Source organism: Corylus avellana, chromosome 9 (assembly GCF_965113065.1).
Source record: "Corylus avellana chromosome 9, dhCorAvel1.hap1.2, whole genome shotgun sequence".
NCBI lineage: Eukaryota > Viridiplantae > Streptophyta > Magnoliopsida > Fagales > Betulaceae > Corylus > Corylus avellana.
This window is the reverse complement of record NC_142498.1, coordinates 11,144,215-11,171,996: the sequence shown is the minus strand read 5'-3', so window position 1 is coordinate 11,171,996 and position 27,782 is coordinate 11,144,215. Positions and strand designations below refer to the sequence as shown.

Below are 27,782 nucleotides of genomic sequence, written 5' to 3'. Positions count from 1 at the left end.
ATGTGGAAATATAATTATTGCTGATTACGATGTGAAATAAAGGGAATAAAATCAGATTAGAGAGAATCATATCATAACTTTCCTTCTTCAACACAAAATTGTTGTTACACTCTCCGACTTTTTAGAATCATTTCCCATTCTGAACTTTTTGACTGATCACTGCAGCCTGAGAGTAAAATTCTAATTTTACTGTTATGCACATAGCATGCTTCCCGTGGGAAAATTTGTGTGTTTATTTATTTTTTTATTTTTGTGTGATGACTGTTCTAAATATCTCCTATAAATAGTAATGGATACAGTAACTTGTTGGGTTTTAGGTAGATGACGAGGCAATGGACTTGAACAAGGAGATTATGAGCAAGTTGCTTGAACTTGATGATGTTGATGCCGTTTATACAGACCAGCAGTGATTAAATTTACTTCTCAACAACTGAATCGAGGTATTTGTGCGGCTAGACAGTAGTTGCCACTTCTGCTTCGTCTATAAAACTACAACAATCCATGGATAAGATACCTTGTTCAGACGATGTGGCATTTTTGGGGACGGAGGGAATGGTTATGGAGGTGAGTTGACGCTTTTCTGCTTTTATATTTTCTACTTTTGCAAGGCCAGAATTTTTGTTACAGCTTGGTTATTGCATCTGGAAGAACTGTGAATACTAAAGATATATATATTTGTGAAGGACAATTCATAAGATTGTTTTCCTCCAATAATAGTACAAGGATTAGTTCTTGATGTCTATTAGCCAAGTGGGTCAATCCTAGAACAAATTGTCCCTAAATTTCAAAGGATTGTGCGTTTTAAAATCCATATGGGACCTCCTTGTGCATGCACACGCCAAACACTACTCAATCCTCCAAATAAATCGCTTTAAGAACTCTGCAAGGGTGGAGTTGCAGTCTCTGCGCAATGTTTGCGCCTTCTACATTTTGATTCTTGTCATAGTCATCGCTAGCTGCCTTTTTTTTTTTCTAATTATTTTTTGTATTCGTATGTAGTAGTTTCATTCAAGGTGCTTTTGTAGCTCCATGTTTTCAGAAATCTGGCACCAGTGCGTATAGTCGGATGAGCACGTCAAAAGAGATGATTGAAGCAAACAAAGAAAAAGTGAGTTTGTGTTGTTTGAGTGGAACGTTAGGATTTTCTTTTGTAAGAACAGTATATTTCGGGTGATGGAGTCTCAAAGTCTTGAATTTGATCCGAGTTATGTACACTTCATAGAATAAATAAGGCTCGTGTTTGCTAAAGTATTTTTTTTTTTTTTGGATGGGGGAGGGCTGAAGAAAACTGCACCGCTGTTTGCTATAGGTTTTGAAAAGTATGTTTTTGTCCCGTGTTTTGAAAAGGTCAAAATTTGAGGAGTGTTTTTGGTGAGAGTTATATTTGTGAAGTATTCTTTATAAGAAATTGTTTGAATAACTTTTTAGTGTTTCAAAAGAAAATAATTTAAGGAGTGTTTTCAAATGACAAAAAAAGAACAAAAGAAAAAAAAAATTGCAAAAGATGAAGAGTTAATTGCTTGGCTAACCCCTCTTTAGTGTGGCTATGTAGCTACTCTCTTCTGTTGAAGGAGGCTATGCAGCCACTCATTTTCTTCTGCTAGTGGTGGTTGTGTGACCACCTCATTTTTTCTGTTAGGAGTGGTTGTGTGGCCATCTCAATTTTCTTTAGATGGCAGTGTGACCACTCTGTCTCTTCTATTAGAGTGCTTGTGTAGTCACATTTGCCTTGTTTGGTTGTTGCATGGGTGGCTGTTTGGCCACCTCTGTTATGACGGTAGTGCGACTATTCCCTCTTCTATTGTGAGTGGTTGTGTAGCCACATCTGTCTCGTTGGAGAGGCCAACTTTTTTTATTTTTTATTTTATAAGAAAATTGTTAAGTAACAAGTCAATTTTCACACCTAAAATAATAAATATACGTTTTCTCAAAATACTCAAATTTTATGTTTTATTTGTTTAGAAGTGTTTCATTTGACAATTAGTTTTTATAAAGTATGTTTTAGTGTTTGAAACCTTAAAAAAACAAAGCATTTTTAAAACTTAAGTCCAGGGAGCTCTGGCTTACATGGAGAAATTTAAACACTAATTAGAGTTGGTAGGAAGTTTTGGTTTGGAAGTAATTGATGTGATATAAAGTAAATAGAAGTTTTTAATTTTTTGTATGAAAAATTGAAAAAGTAGTATTTTATAATGAGTTTTTTTATTTTTTATTTATTTTATTTTATTTGAATAGCAATAAAAAGTTATTGATGTGATATAAAAAGTAAGAATATTAGAGAGTTGAAAAAAAAAGTGGACTTTGAAAGGCCTTTGCCAAACATGGATTAAGTTTTTCCATACCTCAATGGTGATCCGGAGAAGGTATAACTTTATTACTTGTATTAACTCTACAACAGAAATGACATTGGTTTGCATTTGGCTTTCTTTTCTCAGAATCTCTTTTAACTCCTCTAACCTTGTTTGGACATTAAGTGATATTTCTGATTCTAAGAATGATTTGTTGCTTACGATTCTTGGTGAAAATGAAATCTATCATCCAAGTTACTGATTTAGGGAGTGATAAGGCACCCGGGGTCCTGATGGCATGTTAGGGTTCTCTTTTATAGAACTTACTAGGCTATTGTCAAACGAAGTGTGACTAATTTTATCCAATCCTTTTTTCGAAATGGTTATTTCCCCATATCCTTCATTGATACTCATCTTGTTCTTATACCGAAAGTGGATAACTCATCCCAAAGTCTCCCAATACAAACTCATAAGCCTCACCAATTTCATTTACAAAATCATTTGCAAGATTCTTGCAAACAGATTGAAACCCTTGCTTCATAATAGTATCTCTCCAAACCAGTCTGCCTTCCTTCAAGGAAGATCCATACACCACAATTCAATTTGAGCCCATGAGATCTAAATTTCAATGAAGAAAAAAAAAGGGAAATGGTGGGTTGATGGCTCTTAAAATAGTGAGGGTGTAACGCCTCTAAAACTGGCGTTGACCATTTTAGTAGAGTTACTGCAATTCCTCCAGTTTAGTTAACTGGTAACTAATTGAAGGGATCGCCCATAAAGCATACTCAGAGTAATTGTAATGGAAGGTAAAAATGATAGATCTAAGATATCTAAAATAAGTCACAAGGCATTCATGTACTATCATCAATCACAGACTGGGAGCTACTAATTGAAATACAGTTATTCTAATCAAACTTGGTATAAATACAATAGTCTCCAGACTTATTTCCTTTAAGGCTCATCTTAAAACAGATAAGCTGACAAGTAGCAAACACTACGTAAGTCTAAGACTTAGTAAGTAAACCTTACAGCCGAGTATGATATGAACTCTTGTTATAGGCATAAGTAAAAATGTATTTTGTTCTAGTAAGCAAGTGAGGTGTTGCCTATGTTATTACACAACAAAATATAGTAATTATGCTCATAAATACGCTTGCTCAGTTAGCTGACATATTGCACATTTTTAAGGAAAGCAGTCATAAGTATTTACTTACCTCATAGGCTCGCCCAAATCCTCTGACATTCCCAATTCCTGCTGTAATGAACATGGTTTCTTGTTATTTGCAGTACCAGAGAACCGATTTAAATACGTAGAGCCCTAATCGAGAACAACTAGCTGGAAGGTCACAAAACCCTAATTTTACTCATTCTAAACATTGATTGAACGTTCTATCACATGATCGAACATTTGGACTTGAGGTTGAATGTTCAGTCAGAATGCAAGGCTCCTATTTTCAAATCAAAACGTAGCAAATCTCATCCTAGGCCTTTAATGGGTTCTTACAAACATACTAGGGCACATCATCACGCAAGCTCAGGAAATCATGGAGAGGGTTAAAGCATTTAAAAACCCTTTTTTTCTTTTTAAGGAAAAAGAATAACACATGCTTAATCACGGTACCGTAAGACTTTGCAAGAAGTATGAAAAAACCCTACTACCAACATGAAAACCAACTTAGTATAGAGGGCTTACCTCAAGGAGGGCTAGGCAAGACTCAAATCTTCTTCTCTCTTCTCTAGGATTCCTCTTTGTAGGTTTAAGGTTAGTGGAAATGTGGTATATTGCCTTGGGTAATTACTAGCCTGTGGTTAGCCTAGTCGAAAGGTTAGCAAGGTTTCTCGGGTCATTAGAACCCGTTGGGAGGAGTTTTTGGGGTTTTTCGGTTCTAACCGAACATTCAATTGAAAGTACACCGAATGTTCGACCCTAAACCAAGAAATCTTTGGGTAAAATAGTACACCAAACATTCGATCGGGGACCACACCAAATGTTTGTTGACCAATTTTGACTCACTGGGTAATGCTCAAACGTATGCCTGCAACTCTAAAACACTGTGCAAATAGTACACCGAACGTTCGGCCATGGACCACCGAACGTTTGATGCTTTCAGGATTGTCACAACAGTGCCCTTAGCTTTTCCAATCCTATAAATATCCCCGCCCACGCCCTTCTAAGTCTCATTCTATCCTTTGAGCCCTAAAGAAACTCTACTTGAGTGTTTGGTGAGTTGTGAGAGAAGAATGATGGCTTTCTTGGAGGTTCTTGATCTAGAAATGTAACTTTCTTGATTTAGCTTGTGTTTTACTTAGTTGTTACTATGGTTAAACATTATTTCCGTAGCTTAGTTGTAGTATTGAGCTTATGTTGGCATTTTAGGTTTTAATCTCAATTTAAGCATGAGTTAGCGTTTTGATATTTGATTACGTGTTTTGTTCTGCATAGAGATATTATTTTCGGCGAGTATGTTAAGAATCCTTTTTGTAGCCTTAGAACTTGTTTAGAAATGATTAGAAGCCTGTTTGGTTCGAGATGAGTTTTTTGCTCAGGAGAGAACATTCTCACCTTCTGGCTGAACGTTCAGCCCTAAGCCTGAACGTTCGCTGGCCAGGCAGAACCTCTATTTTGGGTAGTTTTGGAACAAGGATTCGTTGTAGCTCGGGCGTAAGACTAATGCGCCTTTTCACAAATTTTGAGAGTGTGAACACCTCGAAGAATACTTGAAGGAACAATATGGCCCGGGTGAGTACAAACTCACATGAATACTTGTCATTATTTTCTCGATTGCACGACTATTTTACATATACCAAACATGCATCCTTATAGCCCTCATGAAACACATTTTTGTTCTACTATGAACTATATTTTGTGAAAACATGTGTTGCTTAAACAAGATAATGAACATGGTGAAATTTGTAAAAGCATGTATGTAAAAGACGAATAAAACTAATTTCATCTTATGACATGGTACATCGGTACGTGTGAGATAATGGTATTGGGCTTACTATATATGTTAACTATATGGTCAAAAGTGTGTGTGTGATATTGGCCTTGGATCCAATGGTTGTTTCGTGACCGGCACAACTATGTTTGATTGGTAGGTTACTGCAGACGTACATCATTAGTAGCGTGGGCCACTCGAGGTTGAACTTGGTCGGACTGCTAGTGCTATTAACGGTTGCGTATAATGATCGGGGCACCAACATTGTATTATAGGTCCCTTGGGATAGCGCCAACTCTCATAAGAAAGGATAATATCTTGGGTAGATCATACATTTTGAATTATCACTTGATTCTCATAGTTACAGCATATATTATATCTATATTGTATATATGAATAACTGTCACGTCATAATGCTACATACAAATTTATTAACAACTGAGTTCATCTTTAAATAACATGTACATTGTGTGCACTTTTACTCACTAAGTCGCTGGGCTTACCCTTGTATTCTTTCCCCTCCATTATGTATAACTACGTTGTTTAGTTAACTTAGTTGAATTTGGATCTGGGGAGACACATAGTCATCATGACGGATTTGCTTAAGATCGTTTTTGAGGACTTGGGACCTTGTATGGCTGAAGTCAATATGGGATGTCGACGGGTCTGTTCCTCTAGAGTTGCTCGAGATCATCTTTATGCTTTATTTATTTAAAATAGCTATTCATGTTATGTATTATATTTGGTGACTGGTCTCCGATTGATACTTTTGGAGATCTACCTATGTTATGATGCGTTTAGTTTTACTTTGGTTATTATGATTGTGGTTTAAAATTATTGTTATCTCTGTCCCTTAGTTAAAGTTTTTCGCTGCAGCCTCTCTCCGGAGAGGATGAGATCCCTAAGTCTTGTTCCGAGAGGAATAAGGCTGGGAGGTGAACCATGGAGTCAATTAGCAGTTAATTGATTTCTCTAGGGCGTTACATGTGGAAGTGAGGGAAATGGGCAGAAGGATAGGTTATTTATAGGGGTGGTGCATGCTAGATATAGGTTAAAAGAACTTTTTAGATTGTCATCGAATGTTTGGTACTATGCTCAAACGTTCGGTATACTATTGCACAGTAGTTCTAGGATTTCGAATTGAACATTGGTCAATAGTGGTTTTAGATTTGGTCATGAATCGTTTGATGTGTTCCCTGGTCAAACGTTCGGTGGTCTCCTACTGAACGTTCAGTCAGAGCCAAAATTTAGGTTTTTGGTTTGTTTTTCTTAAAATAGAAAAAATATTCACCAAAGATGTTATTTTTCCTTAATGGCCACGATTGGGTTTTAAAGTTTTGGGTACTCGGTTTTTACCAGGTTACAGGGAATTGGGGTTCCATCTTATTTATATATTATTATTATTATTTTTAGATGAATAAGCACCTTCATTAAAAGCAAGACAAACCAAATACAGAGTATCACCGAATACAAGCCTTTCAAAAGGCCCAAAACAAAGCCTCACAGAGGTTGAATACCAACGAAACAAATCACAAAGCTGCAAAACATACTAGCAGCAGAACAAAACAACCAAATTGTGAACAGAAAATAATAATATATTTATATATTATTATATTGATATATTAATATTTTTTAGATTTAGGTTTAGCACTTTTGCCCCTTCATCTTCATTTCTCACGCCCCTCTTCATTTCACAACACCCATTCCGCCTCCTTCCCTTTTTTCTCTTCATTTCAGTGATTTCACAACACTGAACACCCATTCCGCCTCTTCATTTCACAACACCCATTCACTTCATCTTCATTTTTCACACTCGACCTCTCTCTCTCTCTCTCTGACTCACTCTTTCTCCGTTTCTTGCTTCGTCACCATCTCTTGCTCCGTGAACTCCGTCGAACCGTCTCTCTCTCGCTCCAGCTGAGCAATGAGCACTAGGGACTCTCTATTTCTGGGTTTCTTTTATATTTTCTTTGATATTTTCTCTGTTGATCCATGGAATTTTATTGTTTTTTTTTTTGTTTTTTGTTTTGTTTTGTTTTGTTTTGCTTAGTTTTAGTAGATACGATTTAATCTACTCTACTTTTCAGTGTTCGTTACTTCATTTACATGCTTGTTCGTTAAATTTGTAATGGGCTTGCTTAATTTGGGGCGCTGCAATTTCGGATTTGGTGGGAGTGGAACGATGAGCAGCGGAGAACATGGTGTGGGTTTGGCCGAACCGTTTACCGGACTGGGTACAAACCGGAACCAGCCAGTAACTAGGACCCCGGTTTTCAGTTCCAGTTGCCCAAAACGAAGAACCGGGGTACCCCGGTTTCGGTCCTGGTTTTGGCAAAAAACCGGGAAACCGGACCGGGTTGACACCCCTACTGACAGCCTTTCCAAATTAATTAACTTGTAAATAACTGAGAAAACTACCCTAAACACCTATTAGAGTGAATAAAATAGTGGAATGCGAAAAGATATAATTTAAGCTTCAATTAATACTTCAAAAATATATATCAAATAAAATTACAATCCAAAATCCATGAAATGTACCAACAACTATCATCTAATACATTACTAGAGTACATAAGTACTAAAACACATTAAAACTGCCTACTATTCTCTCTACATCCCAAGCCCGCTGAAAGACTCTAAGCTCCAACTCGATCTAGTACTTGCTAAATTGCAGGAAACATTAATGTCCCACATGGGCCAAACTCCTCTCCTAAGTTGCTCGAACCACCTTGATCAAGATTGTTGGTCATGACATTGAATCCTCGTTGCGGAAAATCTAGTGGAGTCATTCACAAGATAAGAAGCATAATCTCTCTTTTAATATTGATAAAACCCAAGGATTGTGTTCTACCCCCAAAAACAACTAACCCAAACAATAAAGCAATAAAGATAAAAAATTGCACAGCGGAAAGTAAATCATCACAACCATTACATGAGAACTTGTTTACGAAGTGGAAAAAGTTTTTAACGAATCAAAAGTAAAAACCACTTTGGGGCAACCAAACTTGGAAAATCACTATATGAAGAACCAGATGTTGGGAATAGGATTGCAGATCAAAGTATTTGCGCAATGGAAGGAATCAAACTCCTATGCCAAGATCCTTTATAAAGAACGTGTGAAGAACCGTTGCTATTTAAAATTAAATTTAAAGAACGAAGAACACTTACTTGGATATCAACGGCCACTCCTGGTTTTGGGAAAAATCTTTTTGCTTCTGCAAGAACATGTTCTTTATTGTTCAAGAACACGAAAAACAATTTCTTCTTTATTGAAGAAATCGAAGAAATTTTTTTTTCTTTATTCAAGAATACGAAGAACAAGTTCTTCTTTCTCCAAGAACACGAAGAACAAGTTCTTCTTTCTCCAAGAACACGAAGAACAAGTTCTTCTTTCTCCAAGAACACGAAGAACAAGTTCTTCTTTCTTCAAGAACACAAAGAACTTGGGAATATAGGGACCTCTAAATCTTTCACCAATGACTGATAATAACCTAGAGAGTGTATGCTCTTACTTGGCTCTTCAAATCTTAAACTTTTGTTTTTTGTGAGTTAACACAAAGAACTAATATAGTTTTTAGAGAGTTTCTGAAAACTATGACTAAGAATGTTTGATTGAATGATTTGAGAGCTCTAGGCTCGTCTTTATTTATAGGCAAAGCAGGGAGACAAAGAATTAGATTTAAGCAATGTAGGATAAATGAGTAGTTCTAATCCAATTAGAACTTTGAAATATCAATCCAATGGTTGATATTAAAGTAGCATGGACGGCTAGAATTAAATCCTAGCCTCCATGCTATGGCCGTGTGGTCCATGGAGAAATCTCCATGGGCCACACGGTTTCATGCTCTTCGATTGGGCTTGGGTTTCACCCCAAGCCTTTTTCCCTCGTCACTAATACTTAGGCCTAGTGAATAAACTCTGGCCTTATGCATTTCCACTTATGCTCATTAGGCCTCTAGGTTTTATCCCAAGCCCAATTACATTTAATTTCTTTAGCCCATGTTTTAATTAAATAAAACACTTAGCCCAATAAATAAGAAAGCCTTATGGTTAAATTACATCAACTTGGTGAGGGACCTAAAGGAAAAAATATTATCCGCTTGAATATGTCCATAATCGTGTTACCATGACATTTATTACGCAACAATATTCTAATCACAATTAATTGATGTGCAAAATATCTACCTAAATTAATAGGTAAATAATTATACGTTTTACCTGCAAGTGCACTAGGTCAACATAGTAGTATATGGTGCAAGTACATGATCATTCCCACGAGGATTGCTGAATTTATGTTTTAAAAAATAAATTCCTTAAGTAAAACAAGGATTGATTGTTTAAGTGATGATAATAAAAGGTAGGGCTTTGATATCCACCACTAATTATATTTAGCTAATATAACAATATGCCAATGCTTTGATCATGTTATGCATATCTAATGTTTGTCAACCTAAGGGCATGACGTATACTCTAACTCTTTTCTTTTCTAAGGGATTTAGCATGATGTATACTAAGTTGTTCCTTAGAAAAGCATATACTCTATGGAAATCGACAAACACATGAGGCCTAGGGCATGGCATATACTTCCGGTTCCCCATGTTGATTAACCCAAGAATCGCGGTGTGGATTCTTTTGTTACTTATGTTAAACCCAGGACTCGGCCATCCAAATTGATTTAACTAACTAGTCCATACCACATGCATATGTTGATTAGGTAGACACATATGAGGAATTCATGCAAGTAGGCATTAATCAAGTTAAATAGCACAACAAGATCATCACAAGGGTGCCAATATTGAAATATTAACTAAACATAACTAGGGCTTCAATCTAGCCCTACTAATTAAATTAGCTACACATAAAATTGATGTTAAACATCTTCATAAATGAAAGAGAAGAAAAGAAAAGAATAAACCCGAGACTTGAACTTCAAGAGCTCCTCTTATTCTCCTTACAAAGTATATCTATTCTAGAGGCTTAAGGGTCTATTTATAGGTTTTATAAGTCCTTGACAAAGTAGTAAACCTAGGGATTTCGTAGGGTTTTGAGACCTATTACAATTGGGAGTCGGAAAACCCTAATATGGAAAAAGGGACATTCTGGCTGCCACTTGATGTGTCTTCTGCGCACGGGTGCGATCGATCGCAGCCCGTGTGCGCTCGATCGCAGGTCTGCGATCGATCCTCTTCTGGCATGCGCTCGATCGCTCTTGGCCTGGATTGTGCTTTGTCTTCTCGGGTACTGCGCTCGATTGCAGGTACCCTGTGATCTATCGCAGTGTCAGAGAGCTCCCAATTTTCCATCTTCTCTCTTTTGAGCCCAAATTGTCTAGATTTACTTCATCTTCTTCCAAAAGCCTACAAAAGTATGAAAAACACAAAAAGGAATTAAAATGACCTAATTAACCAAAACCAAAGGATTAAAACATGTAAGTTAAGGGCTAAAAATATGAATATTTTAGCACTTATCATTAATTCCACTAAATGAATGTGATTGAACTCCAATATATATTTTTGATTTAAAAACAACTAATACCTTTGACTTTTTGACTTATGATTCCTCATTGAAATATTCCATAGCAGAATTAAGACTTAGGATACTGCCACTTAATTTTCTACCTCTTTATCCTTGAGTAATTGACTTTATGTTATTCTCATACATGTGAAAAACACATGTATATATTTTGGTATGCCAACCAAAATGCTTCAGCCAAAGACATTGAGAATAATATCCATGAAATTTATTTCAAGGTGAAATTTCTTGTCTCTTTATTTAGTAACAAAAGATTTGGATTGCCTATTGAAGTTGGTGTTCCCTCAATGTTAGATGTGATTACCCAACGCACTGAGTTCTGTTGACCGATGATAGGTCTCACTCTAAGATACATCGAAGTAATCAATACTTCACATTTGAGTTCATGAACTTCTCAGGATTTAGAATCAAGGTCTAAATAGTCTCTAAGGAGTTTATTGTCTTTTCTCAATAAACAATATCTTTATGAAAATACAACTCCTTGGTCCGTTCAGTGCCTTAGGTTCTCAGCACACTACACATCAATCCCGAAGTCACCACTTCGCTTGATCAAGGTAGATCACTAAGATTTGATGTGTAATAATCTTACTCAAAATTGAATGCCCAGTTCAATTTACTGATTGCGAACTTTATACTTGAAGGATACAAGGATTATAGACTTTGACCTTGTGTGATAATCATGTTACTCACACCCATATCCATATTCAATGTAATCCTAGGACCTTTCACATGCATAACAAATATAATAAACTTGATAATAAGCATGTAAAAGACATTTTATATTATATGCTCAATTCATTTTGATTAGTGAATATAACATCTATACTCATTACAAACATTTGAATGTCAACATGAATATATAAAATCATTGGGATTCAGGGCATAATCCCAACAAACTCCCACTTGCCTGTAATTTCAATTAGGCACATATTTGACTCCCATTCCTCCCAAGCAAGATTTTAAAATCTCCTATGGCAAGGTCGAGTCGGTCAAAACCTTAGCCAATGGAATCTTAATTGTAACTATATCTCATTGACAAACTATATTCCTTATGGGATAGATACCCTTGCTTTTTGTGATTTCCAATCCTATGGTTCCTTAGTTCATTGGATTCTGTAACTACTTCATTGTTGATATGAAACAGCCTAATAGGAGTTTGCTCTATCTCAATGACACTAAGATCCACCAGGAATAACCTAAGCCAATGCTGCTTTCTTCACAGTCTCATAAGCTGCGACACATCAGCTTCCATAGTGGAGTCAGCAATCCAAGATTGCTTGATAATTCTCCTACAAAACTGCTCATCTACCTAGGGTATAGACATACTCTACAGTAGAATTTTTGAATCACGATTTGACTGATAGTATTCCATATCATCCAAGATGATTTAGGGAATTTGAGTGCAACCATTTCTCTTGTACTAATGGTCTTGTCACATCTTTGATCTCATTTAGATCAAACTTGACATTCCATTGATGCATGCTAGTCTAACTATATCTTTTTAGATATTTTAGTCAAAGTTTTAACTAATGACAATATCTTTTCAGACACTTTGGTCAAATTTTTAACTTTAGACTACTATAGACTTCCTTGCTCGGTTTGAAGAAAAAATGTTAGAGTTTTCTCATCTTTAGAATCCAATATAATGAGAAAATTATCTTTAACTACCAAGCATGAAGGATCCAACCTTGTCTTTGCTACTTGTTGATTATATCATCATCACAGAATACCTTTTTGGTATTCTTACATGTCTTGTCAGACTTTAGTTCGGATTCCCCAACTAACTTAGCCCAATCTCACTGCATCCAACCACTTCTTTTGTCTTTCGGAGTTTGATTCATTTGATGAACCTTAGCTCCTACTCACAATATGGTAGGTACTAGATACTTTAGTATATTTTTAGGTATTTTGAATTACCTTAGATGGACTTAGGAATTGTTTCCTAACCAAGTATCTGTGTAGGGTTTAAGCTATAAAGCTGTTTGGTTGCATCATATTGATGCCCATGTCAATTTTGTCTTTCATAAAGGCAGTATTGACAACCATTTGCCAAAACTCATAGAAAACATGAGTAGCAAAGGTTGAGAGTTTTTGAATGGACTTAAGCATGGCTATTGGCAAAACTATTTTGCCACCATCTTACCAATGAAGGTTCCAACCTTACCATCCATTCCTCTCTTTCTTGTAAATCCTATTCACAACCAATAGATTAAACGCCATTATGCGTCTTTACAAGAGTTTAGACATAGTTGGCAATACTAAAATTCCAAGACACTTTCCATAGCTTAGACCTAATGGTCCATTAATGCTACCTCTTGGGATCTTGGGATCCTTTTTCAAGTTCATTAGGTATATCCCCTCAAGCTTCTCCTAATAATATGAATTTGTGAGGCATCCTAACCAATCCTCGCACTGAAAAACAATACACTGGTACTTTGGTGTCTTACTAGTAACTTGTGGTGTATTTGATACAACCACATCATCTTCAAGAACTTTTGAAGATGATCCTCATCCAATTTCTTGCATTACTTCTAGAACCATCTTACTCTGGTTTAAATTTGTTTACATTGTCCTCTTTTAAGTACTTCAACATTTGTAGTAACAAACACTTACTTAATCTTAGGACGATAAAACAAATAACCCCTTGCCCCTTTTGGATATCTAACAAACAATCATACTTCTATTTTGGATTCCATCAATCTATCTTTCCATTTAACCCAAAATGTGAATACATCTTATGTTGGGATTCACCTCAACCACAATCCAGCGGGTATCGTGGAGTAGACTCAAATGGATCCAATTTAAGCAAGTATATTGTTTCTTATATCCCAAAATGACATAGGTAGAGTAGTTTACCTTATGAGAGCTCTTATTAGTGTAAGAGCATTATATTCCTTCTGTTGATACACCATTGCACTGGGAACTTACCACGTGCCATCAACAGGGATTTTACCATCCCTGTTACTAACTAATGGTCTTTGTATCTCAGGGGTGAAGTATACCTTAAACAAATATCTTCAAATTACAAGGATACTTATGTGACCACATACATCAGTATGCACTAACTGTTAGCAACTTTTTGGCTCCAAGTCCTTTTGCAGAAATGGGTCTCTTGGTTATTCTAACCTCAAACTTTATTCATAGATTGGATAATTCTATGGACTTGGAAGCCCATCATTAACCAGTCTTTGAATACTCTATGAGTTATTATGTCCAAGATGTAGACACCAAAAGTATGCTTTAGTTGAAGGAATATTTCTGAGGTTCTAAATTTAGAATTGTTAACATACTATAAGTCAAGAGTCATTATTAACCAACCATCTATAAGACATTCTAATGAACTCTTGTATTATAAAGTTCATTAACTCTATTGGAGTGGATAAGAACCCTTGTCCAACTCCTAGTGCCTAGGTACATCTTTCCTTTTAAGTAGGAAGATTACCTTCACTATTGCATGCTAGAAACTTGGTGCAGTTTCTTTTCCACTGCTCTGTATCACCACAGTGGGAGTACTTTCCACTTAGTTCAACCTTTGATTCTTTCCAATTTTACTCACTTGGCATTTAACCTTGCCAACATGCTTTGGTGGGATTTTTCTTCTTCCTACAGCCTTTTGGCTTAGAAGTATTAACTATGACTATGGACTTTAGGACACTTTCGGCGGCATTCAACTCATTCATCAATTTTGCTAATGTGTGATCATCAACACATTTTAGCCCTAACTAATCGAAAGAATTTTGTAGGGAGTGTAGAATACAATCTACATGAGATTTCTATAAATCTCTGCACCCAATACCATCATTCATCATTGTTTTTCAACAAAGTTCTCATCATCCTTCAACTTCAATTTCCTTGAAACTAAATGCAATATGAAGTTTTACCAAACACATTTTTCAGACATCCCTAGGATTCTGAAATAGCAAGATCTCTTGCATCTCTTGCAAGGGTACATTTGACATAGTAGTCAACATGTAACATTGAGTCATCTCTGTTTGACATTTAGCCAATGAGTATATCGTTGTTTGTCATTTTGAGAGACCTCCAAAATTGGAATATCTATATACGGCTAAGACAACACATATGTGTTTCTTTCAGCCTTGAGCAATTTATCGAAATTGCGTTTCCGGACTACATAACTTGGTTCAGTCAAATTAACAACAATAGGCAAAAGCAGATATTATAGTTCTCACAAAATATTTAAAAACGAGCATATATATATATATATATATATATATATATAAGCAATAAATAGAATATGTAAGCCCAATCAAAACATATAATATTTAAAAAACTTTGGCTGCCTAATCCATAATTAAGAAACACCCTCCGTAGGTAGTAGGCCCATGGCCAAGGCAAGTGATATGGTCTTTTTGTGTCCAAAAATATCAATAATAACAATTCAAAAGATCAAAAGTAACTTAATTAAAGAGAGATTGATTTGATTTGTGTAACAAAAGAGCATAAAAATAAAATAGAATTAAAATATGAGAAAGAGTGTAGGGTATTGACTTCACCTCTATCCGCACAACAATGGTTAACTATATTCAATCCAAGAAATTTATTCTATGCATGTTATAAATAAACAAGAAACTACCTTATTAAAGAATAAGTATAAACCCATTTTTGGTTGGCACGGATCGTCCACCTAACTGCTAAGATGCAGTACGACCCGTCTTCCCTAGGTATGGATTATCTAATTATTTAATATAATACATATAATCAAAGAATAAGCATAACTCATCTTCGGTTGGCACAAATTATCTACCTAAATTACACTAAACTAGGGTGTAGTACAATCCGTCTTCCCTAGGCATAGCCTATCAAATCTTATTGATTATATGTCAATTAAACCTACTGTATAACCATCATCCTCATAATCACAGAAAACAAGAATGATTTGAATTCAATAAAAGTAAAAGACTTTATAAGACAAGATAAGAATTTCACTAATATTAAATTGAAAATTAAGAACAATTGCATTTAATAATTAAGAACATAATCAGAAGGTAGTAATTCTCATAGTTATACAATCAACATGTATAAACTGAAAATCTAGAAATTAAATACAATCAAACCATTGTGCTTGGATAGGGTTACATCAATACCCTACGAAGGGGTTTAGTCGCTCATGGTTCCGCTAAGCCTCCAAGAAGATTTTTGTATCTAAAACTAAGCACACATTTCTCTTGAAGTTTAAGGCCTATTTATAAGGAGTAAACAAGTCTTAGAAGCCGTAGGAAATCTAGAAAAATCGTAATTCACTCTCCTAGTCAAATTAGGAAGTGATAAGTGCCAAAATATTCATATTTTAGCCATTAACTTATATTTGTTAATGCCTTAGTTTTGTTAGTTTGTGCTATTTTATTTCCTTTTTGTATTTTCTTTACTTTATAGGTTTTTTGGAAGAAAAGAAAGCGTTTCTGGAATAGTTTCAAGCTTAAAGGGCAAATTGGGAAGACCTAGAAGATATGGTTAAGCTTAACCAATCATAATAGAGGACCTATATGATGTGGTTAGGTTTAATCAAATAAAGGAAATGATTAAATTGGAATTTCTCTAATTTGAGTCAAAATCGGATTGAATTCAAATTTGGATTCTGCACACATCTCGGTATTTTGATCATAACTTTTAGCTCAAATATTCGATTGATATGATTCAAGTGGAACTGAAAAACTAACTCCAAATTCTACAAATCATTGTGAAATAGTATTTTCCTAATTCGGACTTACGCTATGCCAAATTCGTCCTGTAAGATAAGAACACAAATCTGGATGAATCCTATTCCGATTTGGACTTAGGTTATTTTTATCCTAATTGGACTAGGAGATAAACCTCTGAATTTCCTAGGATTACTAGGGCTTCTAAGACTCTCCTAAGCCCTATAAATAGACCTTTAAGCCTCACAATACAATACACAATTTCAAGGAGACAACTTTGGGGAGAGGAATTGGAGGCTACTTCAATGAGTCGTTTTTGGTTCTTTCTTTTCCTTTTCTTTTTAGTTTTATTTTAATTATGTGTAACTAATACTTTAGTAGGGCTATATTGAAGCCCTAATTATATTTATTTAATATTTCAATATTGGCGCCTTTGTGATAATCATATTGTGATGCTTAACTTGATTAATTCCTGTTTTATTGAATTCCTTATATGTATGTGATTGGCCATTATATGCATGTGGTATGTATTAGTTAATTAAATCAATTTGGATGATCGAGTCCTATGTTTAATAGAGTAACAAAATAATCTTACCTCGAGTTCTTGGGTTAATCAACATGGGGGAACCGGGAGTAGACACCTATGCCTTAGGCCTCATATGTTTGTCGATTTTCATATATTTATGATTTCTTAAATAACAACTTAGTAGACACTCATGTAAAATCCTTTAGGAAAGAAAAGAATTAGACTTGACACCCATGCCTAATTTGTTGCTTAGGGAGATCAATAGCTTAAGGAGTAGACACTCATAGCCTTAGGTTGGCAAACATTAGGTATTCATAATATGATTAGAGCATTGACATATTGTTATATTATTTGAGCATGATTAGTGGTGGATATCAAAGCCCTACATTTTATTTATTTTTATTTCTTTTCAATATATCAATATCAATTTCGTGACAAAGTTGATATTTTAATAAATTCTAAGCTAAATCAACAATCTCCGTGACATCGTTCCCATGAAGATTGTTGGTTTTGCTTAGAATTTATTAAAATATCAACTTTGTCATTAAATTGATACTATGAAAAAGAAATAAAAATAAATAAAAGGTAGGGCTTTGATATCTACCACTAATCATGCTCAAATAATATAACAATATGCCAATACTCTAATCATGTTATAAATACCTAATGTCTGCCAACTTAAGGTTATGGGTATCTACTCTTTAAGCTATTGATCTCCCTAAGCAACGAATTAGGCATGAGTGTCTACTAAGTTGTTATTTAAGAAAGCATAAATCTATGGAAATCGACAAACACATGAGGCCTAGGGCATGAGTGTTTACTCCCGGTTCCCCATGTTGATTAACACAAGAACTCATGGTGAGATTCTTTTGTTACTTTATTAAACACTAGACTCGATCATCCTAATTGATTTAATTAACTAATACATACCACATGCATATAATAGCCAATCACACACATATGAGGAATTCAATAAAACATGAATTAATCAAGTTAAGTATCACAATATGATTATCACAAAGGCGCTAGTATTGAAATATTAAAAAAACATAATTGGGGCTTAAATCTAGCTCTACTAAAGTATTAGTTACACATAATTAAAATGAAACTTAAAAGAAAAGAAAAAGAAAGAACAAAAAACGACTCCTTGAAGTAGCCTCCAATTCCTCTCTCCAAAGTTGTCTTCTTGAAATTGTGTATTGTATTGTGAGGCTTAGAGGTCTATTTATAGGGCTTAGGAGAGTCCTAGATGCCCTAGTTATCTTAGGAAACTCGGAGGTTTATCTCTTAGTACAATTAGGATAAAGATAACCTAAGTCCAAATCGGAATAGGATTCGTCTAGATTTACGTTCTTATCTTGCGGGATGATTTTAGCATAGCGCAAGTCCGAGTTAGGAAAGTTCTATTTCACAATGATTTGTAGAATTTGGAGCTAGTTTTCTAATACCACTTGAATCGCATCAATCGGATATTTGAACTGAAAATTATGGTCAAAATACCGAGACATGTGCAGAATCCAAATTTGAATCTAATCCGATTTTGACTCAAATTTGAGAAATTCCGATTTAATCATTTCCTTTATTTGATTAAACTTAACCACATCATATAGGTCCTCTATTATGATTGGTTAAGCTTAACCATATCTTCTAGGTCTTCCCAATTTGTCCTTTAAGCTTGGAACTTTTACGGAAACGCTTTCTTTTCTTCCAACAATTTATAAAACAAAGAAAATACAAAAAGAAATAAAATAGCACAAACTAAAAAAACTAAGGGATTAACAAATATAAGTTAAGGACTAAAATATAAATATTTTGGCACTTATCACACCCCCAAACTTACATATTATTAGTCCATTAGCAATACAAAACAAAAAACAAGAAGATAAATCCATCTTTCGTGGGATGTACGATTGCATTTAGCATATGCAACAAGCTTTTTAAACCCCCAGAAATTTCCTAGAGGACGAGTGAAGTCTTGTGAGGGTTTTCCTGAAATGTTACCCACAAATATTATGCACAAATTCATGTTATCCAAAACTCAAGTGTCACTCAAAACCATGACTTTTATTCATTATCAAGTTTAAAAAGATAAACTCTATTTTCACAATGAATTGGAATTTTAAAGTCTAATCACTTACAAAAGACAGTTTAAGGCATCACAAGTTCGAAACAATGTAAAGTGAACTAGCACACAAATATGAAGCTTCCAATTATTTCCAATGTGCAATGTCTTAATATCTCAAAGTTCACTGAAATTCCCATTAGAATGAATAACTATGGCACAACTTTTCTTTTTCTTTCTCTCTCTTAGTCAGGTTGTGCATGTTTTGTTCCCTTAAGCTTTCTAATTCACCCATGTAACGAGTGTTGAGTCAATGACTCCCAAACCAGGTGGTTTTAAGGCATTAGGTGTAAAACACCTCTAAGGACTTACTAACTCGAGTCAAAAAGACTACGAAACCAAACTAACCATGACATTTACCAAATCAAAATTCTTCAGCTTTTGACTTGAACACTCAATGCTTAATGATGGAAGATGTTCAGTTACTTAGTGAAAAGCTTATCAGTGATCATTTTTTTTTATTTTAATAATGATATATTCCAAAGTATCCATCTAATAAATCATCTAGTTCACCCAAGACATAGAAACACACACATCGGACTTTCATGTCATACCTCACAAATTTTGTGCTAATGTGCTTGTGTAGATCATATCAAACATGTGAATTCTCAACTGCCAAAAGCAAGTAACCATACTGGAAAATCCTATCATCAGATCATGTGTTCAAAATTTTAAACTTACCAATGAAATCAAATCTTAATTTTTTTTAGATCAACCAAAATTTTAAGACAACATGAATATGCATATTTTTCAAAAATGGGACAAAGTGTGTGTAAAGTGTCTCCCATGCCCCCAAACTTAAATTACACATTGTCCCCAATGTGTGTATAACATGGAAAGATCTTACCCGAGAGATAGATGAAACTGTATGGAGTATCATGGCTTATAGCACACTCCCAAACTTGAATTGAAGCACACTTGTCTTGAAAAATAAAACGTTAAAGTAACAAAGGAAAACAAAACAAAATAAAAATAAAATAGAATAAACAAAAAATAAAAAGGATATGCTATGGAGTGCCTCCCATGAGCTCTACGTTTAACGTCTTCAGCCAGACTGTGGCACTTTAGACTTGAAGCACCAGTCTTTCTTTCTCTTGCACCAAAGAGAATGAATTCTTCCTATAGCAGAGGGATTCCAATTGTCCTTAGATCAGGGTGGACTACTCCGAGTTTTCTCAAACAGTTTCTCATCTGGTGGGGAATCATAAACTGGAATAAAATAAGAAGAAAACTCAGGGAGCTTTTCTGTCTTGATGTCCTTAATTTGCTCATGTGGTAGCTCTAACAGACTTCTCTCATGGACTCTTAGTACTTTGGGAATAAGAGCTGATGTTGAAGAATTCTTAGTGCTCTCTTCTTTTTCCCGATGTGGTTCTTGTGGAACCTCAAATTGCTCCTCCTTCCTCTCTTCCACTTGATTTTCAATCACCTCTTCACTCCTCAATGTGACAGCTTGCTCATGATAGTAAGTGCCCTCATCCTCCATGTAGTGTCCACTATAATTGGCCACCGATTGATCTTGGAGCGCTTCTTCTTTTATGGTCTCTGATATTTGCTTGAAGTGATCCTCTATCTTGGCCATGGTGGATTGCAACCGTTGATTGTAGGCCTTATTGTGGCTAAGAAAAGCTGATTTTGTTTCTTCTAACGTAGCATGCGCTTCTTCTAAGGCAGAACTCTTCAGAGGGGGTGGTTCTTCTTGGTATTGTTGATGTGGAGAGGAATCTGAATGATCATATATAGGAGATGGTTCCTCTTCATGAGCTGCTATCTTGAAAATGGATTGTCGTAGGCTGGGACTAAGAAATGAATATGATTAATTATAGAATTGTGGAGATGGCTTCCCTTCTTGGTATTGTGGAGGCCAATAGGTGGAAGATAGCTCCTCTTGGTATGCTTCTTGTTCTTGTTCTTGTTCTTCTTTAAGTATGTTTGATATTTGCTTGACATGAGCCTCCATCCTTTCAAATGATTGCATGCGAGAGTTAAATGATCGCTTGCTTTCCTCCATCACATCTAACAACTCTTTAGAAACCTTATGAGGAGGTGGTTCTTCTTGATATTGCTATTGTGGAGCTGATTGAGAAGAATATGAACGATCATAGAACTGCGGATATGATTGATGTTGCAGTCCATGAAATTGTGGAGCATGTATTCCAGGAGCTTGAGCTTGCCACGAGAGATTGGATTGTTGGCTCCATGAGGGTTATAAGAATCAAAATAGCAGTCGTTCTTCGATGTGTTCATATGCCCAAAAAATCGTTAGAAATTTGTCTTATTGAGGGACAATTTCTAACATGGTGATAAAGGTCATGACAAAATGAACATGGTCCATGGGGTGTCGGAATGTTTCACCACATGTGTGAAAACAAAAATAAAATAACAAAAAGAAGTGAAAATTAAAAGGGAAATAAAAACAAAATTAAAACTTACGAAAATGCAGACTCGAATGACCCTGGCAGTCATAGTACAAATCGGAATAGGATTCGTCTCGATTTGCGTTCCTTTATTGCGAAACGATTTTGCCATAGCAAACGTCCGAATTAGGAAAATCCTATTTCACAATTATTTGTATTATTTTAAGTTAGCTTTCTACTGCCGCTAGAATAACCTCAATCCAATATTTGAGCTGAAAGTTATGGCCAAACTACTGAGACATGTGCAGAATCTGAAAATTTTATCCAATCCGATTTTGACTCCAATTAGAGAAATTCCGATTTAATCATTTCCATGATTTGATTAAACTTAACCACATCATATAGGTCTTTTATTATGATTGGTTAAGCTTAACCATATCTTTTCGGTCTTCTCAAAGTGTGCTTTAAGCCCAAAATTAATGGAATTAATTGCATCTTTATTTAAAACTTGAAAACAATAAAACAACACAAAATTAAACAAATAACAATGCTAAAGAATTAACATATGCGAGTTAAGGGGCTTGAATGTGCAACATTCAGCGCTTATCAGCAAGGTGTCCTTAATTACTTGGACTTAGGCGAGACTAACATCTTATCATTAATGTTATTACCCCATTAATGAACAACCGTGTTTTGCAGTTTCTAATCTTAAGATAACAACATAGCTCATTAGGGAGATTAATATCTTAAGACCAGTCAAGTGTATCACTGTCAATTATATTTGACTGTCCGATTGATAACTCCAAATTGGTGTGATCATTATCAATTCAAAAACACGTCTCCTCTATCCTTTCGGAAATCTTTCTTAATCCACGAATTAAAGAGCGACACCCTCTGTAGGGAGCAGAGCCCTTGGCCAAGGTGAGGTGCTGATTTATTTCATCATTTATAGATCTATGACGAAAATTGCCAGATTCATTATTGAATCTCCTACTTGATATTTCAAAAACTTATGGGTTTTTTTTCTTCAAGAGTTGCAATTCCTTTACAACTCTAAGCCTTGTTACTCTTTTTTTTTTTTTTTTTTTTTTCACAAAAGAAACTACTTTTTCTAACTTTTAGGAATATCACTATATTCATATTTCTTGATTTTAATAGATCAAACATCAATCTCTAACTGGTAGTTTATCTATCAACAAGGTAGTCTTTCATACCAACTATATCAAGAAAATTTCACCATGAACCATAGTCTACAAGGCAACATTAAATCCATGAATCAAATTCATGATTATCACGTAAAATTGCTTTAATTATTTGTCAAACAGATAATTATAGTATTTTGATTTTTCAATCAAGATACTATCCTGAAATATTTTTTCAATCATATCTACAATCCATAAACAATCAAATGATTTTAACTGAATAAAAATCATTTATTGCTTACCAAAGAATTCATAAGAAAACTTTGTATAATTTCATACCCTTTAGGCATAAACTTGAAACTCAATTTCAAGAATAGCTAAACTTTATGAAATTGATCTTGTAAAAATTTTATTTTGTGTTCCCAATACGTTATATCAAATATACAATATATTCCATAATCAAAATTTCATAAATCTTTGATTATCACAAAAAACAGATTTTTAACAAAACAAAACTGTTTGCAAGATTTTTCTAAATTTCCAAATCTGTTGACGAATATTCAACAGAGCATAACTCTTTCAATATTACTCAACGTAAATTCGTTTAGACCATTGTGTCAACAACGATTTTTACATGCAAAAAAAAGTTCCCACTTATTTGTAGGACTTGTCTATGGCAATAGATCTAAAATCGTAATTCTCATAGGCCTAGCTACAAAATCCAGATTTTCAGACTCGTCGACAAATTTTGAAACAGCCATATCTCTTTCGATAAAAATAAAAACGCGATTACGCCAAGACTAAAATGTCGACCACAAATTTTACTTGCAGGAACAGGTCTTAAAACATTTTTATGACTTGCCCAGAAACAGAAATTTAAAGTTGTAATCCCTTCATGCCTAGGAGAAAAACTACAATTTTGCCCTAAACGACAAATTCAATTAAAAATAGCAAACAAATTCCAAGCAAGTCGAAATTTTCCAGTTTAGATCCTAACCTGTTATAGATCATGTTCTAGGTCATAAAAATGTTTTTCAGTATTTGGAATTCCCCGGAAAAATTACAAATTTAGCAAATAAAAAACTGAAAACAGTTTTCTACATACTGCGTTCTTCCCCATGCTTTCAATAAAGCTCGCTCTGTTATCAATTGTTGAGAATAGGATTGCAAATCGAAGTATTTGCGCAGCAGAAGGAATCTAATTCCCATGCCAAGATCCTTTATGAAGAACATGTGAAGAACCGTTGCTATTTAAAATTAAATTTCAAGAACGAAGAACACTTACTTGGATATCAACGAATACTCTTGGCTTTGGGCAAAATCTTTTTGCTTCTGCAAGAACATGTTCTTTATTGTTCAAGAACACGAAGAATAATTTCTTCTTTATTGAAGAACTCGAAGAAAAAATTCTTCTTTCTTCAAGAACACGATGAACAAGTTCTTCTTTCTTCAAGAACGCGAAGAACAAATTCTTATTTTCTTCAAGAACACAATGAATTTGGGAATATAGGGACCTCCAGATCTTTCACTAATGACTGATAATAACCAAGAAACTGTGGGCTCTTACTTGGCTCTTCAAATTTTAAACTTTTGTTTTTTGTGAGTTAACACAAAGAACTAATATAGTTTTTAGAGAGTTTCTGAAAACTATGATCAAGAATACTTGATTGAATGATTTGAGAGCTCCAGGCTCGTCTCTATTCATAGGTAAAGCAGGGAGGTAGAGAATCAGATTTAAGCAATGTGGGACAAAGAATCAACTTGGTGAGGGACCTAATGAGAAAAATATTATTGGCTTGAAAATGTTCGTAATCGTGTCACCCCGATATTTATTACGCAACAATATTCTAATCACAATTAATTCCACTAAATGAATGTGATTGAACTCAAATAAGTATTTTTGATTTAAAAACAATTAATTCCTTTGACTTTTTGACTTATGATTCCTTCATGAAATATAACGTAGCAGAATTAAGACTTAGGATACTGCCACTTCATTCTCTACTTCTTTATTCTTGAGTCACTGACTTTATGTTATTCTCATACATATGAAAAACACATGTATATATTTTAGCATACCAACCAAAATGCTTTGGCCAAAGACTCTGAGAATAATATCCATAAAATCTATCTCAAGGGGAAATTTCTTGTCTCATTGTTTATTACCAAAAGATTTGGATTCCCTCTTGAAGTTGGTGTTCCCACAATGTTAGATGTGATTACCCAACGCATTGAGTTCTGTTGACCAACGATAGGTCTCACTCTAAGATACATCTAAGTAATCAACACTTCACATTTGAGTTCACGAACTTCTCTGGATTTAGAATAAAGGTGTAAATAGCCTCTAAGGAGTTTATTGTCTTTTCTCAATATACAGTATCTTTATGAAAAGACAATTCCTTGGTCCGTTCAGTACCTTAGGTTCTCAGCACACTACACATCAATCCTGAAGTCACCATTTCGATTGATCAAAGTAGATCACCAAGATTCGATGTGTAACTGTAATGCCCCCAAAACTGGCCTTGGATAGCGTGGCAGGGTTATGGGCGATTACCCCAACTTAACCAAGTGGTGGCTAAATGGGGGAACCACCCTTCTAGCATTATTAGAGTTAATGCCAAGGAAGGTGAATGAATCTAAGAGATCTATAAATCATTATGGTACAAATATAATCCTAAATCCAAAGACAAGGAGCAACTAACAATAAGGTAAGTCAAACTTGTTAACAGTATGAAGATCTTAGGTCAAGGTTTGTAGTGGCAATCGTACTACTCCTGAGTTTTAAAAACAAGCTCCCTATAAGAGTAATAACCACATAAGTCTAACGACTTAATAAGTAAACCTCACAATTGGGCATGACATATGTTCATTATTGTTAAACAAAAATAAATGTGCAGCTTTTGGTAAGTAGTGAAAAGGATGTGTTGCCTCCTGATAAGCGCCAAATGTTGCACATTCAAGTCCCTTAACTTGAATATGTTAATTCCTTAGCATTGTTATTTGTTTGATTTTTGTTTTGTTTTTGTGTTTCAAGTTTTATTTGGCAAACCATTGAAAATTGGGCTTAAAAGGCAATAGCTGGAGGCATTCTGGACTTAGGATTGAGCGCACATGGGCATACAGTGCACGACAAGAATCCTTTTATAGCTTGGAATTGGTTTTCAGTCTCCCAATTGGAGTGGGAGACTGACCTCCAGTTTTCTTAGGGTTTCTAGGGTTTTTAGGGTTCTTCTAATCCCTATAAATAGGCCTCAAAACATTGTAAACAGACACACCGCTTCCTAGAGCTGGAAATCAGAAAATTGTCTTTGGAGCTTAGAAGATCATGAGCGGCTAAACCCCTTCGTGGGATGTTGATGTAACACTATCTAAGCACAATGGTTTGGTTGTATTTAATTTCTAGATTTTCAATTTATGCATGTTGATTGTATAACTAGGAGAATTGCTACCTTTTGATTCTGTTCTTAATTATTAAATGCCATTGTTCTTAAATTCCAAAATCAGTAATTGTGAAATTATTCTCTTGTCTTAGAAAGTATTTTACTTTTGTTGATCTCAAATCATTCTTGTTTTATGTGATTATAAGGATGATGGCTAGACAATGGGTTTAATTGACATATGATCAATAGGATTTGATAGGCCATGCCTAGGGAAGACGGATTGTACTACACCCTAGTTTAGTGTAATTTAGGTAGACAGTCCTTGCCAATTGAAGATGGGTTACACTTATTCATTGATTGTATATATCCTGTTAAAGAATTTGATAATTTATACGTAAGGAAGATGGGTCGTACCGCATCTTAGTGGTTAGGTAGACGATCCGTGCCAATTGAAGATAGATTATGCTTATTCTTTAATAAGATAGTTTCTTGTTTATTTATAACATGCATTGAATGAATTTTTGGGATTAATTATGATTAGCCATTGTTGTGCGGATAGAGGTGAAGTCACTACCCTACACTCTCTCTCTTATTTTAAATCTCTTTTATTTTCATGCACTTTAGTTTTAAAGAAAATCAAATCAATTCTCTTTTGAATTAAGTTAATTTTGATATTCGAATTTGATAACAAAACCCATGCAGTCCTTGAGGTTTGACCCCTCTCTATAGCCATATCCTACAAAGATTCATCCTAGTACGAGTGGTTATTTTTATAATTGATATTTTTTGTCAAAAAAATGCCACATCAATTTTTTGCGCTGTTGCCGGGGACTGCTTAACGGTTTCATTATCAAATTTTAAGGATTAATTTTAGCTTAATTTTTGTTTTTTTTTGTTTTTCTTTATTTTATGTTTCTAATTTAAAGCTTTTTTTTTTTTTTTTTTTTTTTTTTTTTTTTTGTGTGTGTGTGTGTTCTATTTTGGTTTTGTTGAGTTTTTCACTCAGGTCCGTAGCTACCCATCCCTTGGACTGCGATCAAGCGCAAGTACGCATTCCAGCAGGAATTCAGCAAGCTGCGCTCGAGCCCTTGTTTTACCCGCAAGTGCACGAGGTCAACATAGTAGTATAGTGTGCAAATATGGGGTCATTCCCACGAGGATTGCTGAATCTTGTATAAAATAAATTCCCAAAGTAAAATAAAACAAGAGATTGAATTTAAGTTGATAATGATAAAAAGGTAGGACTTTGATATCCACCACTAATTATATTTAGCTAATGTATACTCCTTATGTAACATCCCGATATTTGTCTTCTTTTATCTTGTAGATAAACTCGAATGTTACGCTGAAATAATCTCATATAGCGGAAAAACTGTAATTATCAATACAAAACAATACTGTTAAAATACTTTTCTTTATACAAAAATACCCAAATCTATGTCGTACAAGGCATTTATACAAATCTATCTGACAGTTCAAACTCTAGATAAAACTTAACCAACATGGAATCTCTGTACATTTCAATATGAATCTCTAATCACAACTGCATAATTACCTTGATTTTCCATTCCTGCAAGCACTACAAAAAAACTGTGAAGTAGTGAGTCAATTGATTTCCGATAATATAAATCATTGTTGAATCATATATATCAAAATGCCATACAAGTTATAAAACCACAAGAATCCGTATTATTGGATATTAATATCATACTCAGTTAGTAAGAATGCTTACAGTGGATTACATGAATGGATCATCAAAGGTAATTACTTGAAACCCGTTCTGCAGCAGTTGGTCCTTACCCATAACTATCCCTTCACTGACTTTCTCTCTATCTCTCT

General features: G+C 34.7%; 1 protein-coding gene across 5 annotated transcripts in view; it reads left to right on the top strand.

Moving 5' to 3' along the window:
- Positions 1–26,956, top strand: part of LOC132189699 (YebC-like protein) — a 51,312-nt gene extending 24,356 nt beyond the window's left edge. The window contains exons 7-8 of one of the 5 annotated variants that reach the window (XR_009441057.2): positions 318–564; positions 26,938–26,956. Coding sequence is in view for 1 of the 5 variants with exons in the window: in XM_059604472.2 (XP_059460455.2) it covers positions 318–410 (93 nt within the window). In the remaining 4 variants the exon portion in view is untranslated. Of the gene's footprint in view, positions 1–317; positions 737–999; positions 1,355–26,937 lie in introns of those variants that run through there. The other 4 variants (XR_015909172.1, XR_009441060.2, XR_009441056.2 and 1 more) reach the window with 4 other exon arrangements.
- Positions 26,957–27,782: the final 826 nt, after the last annotated feature.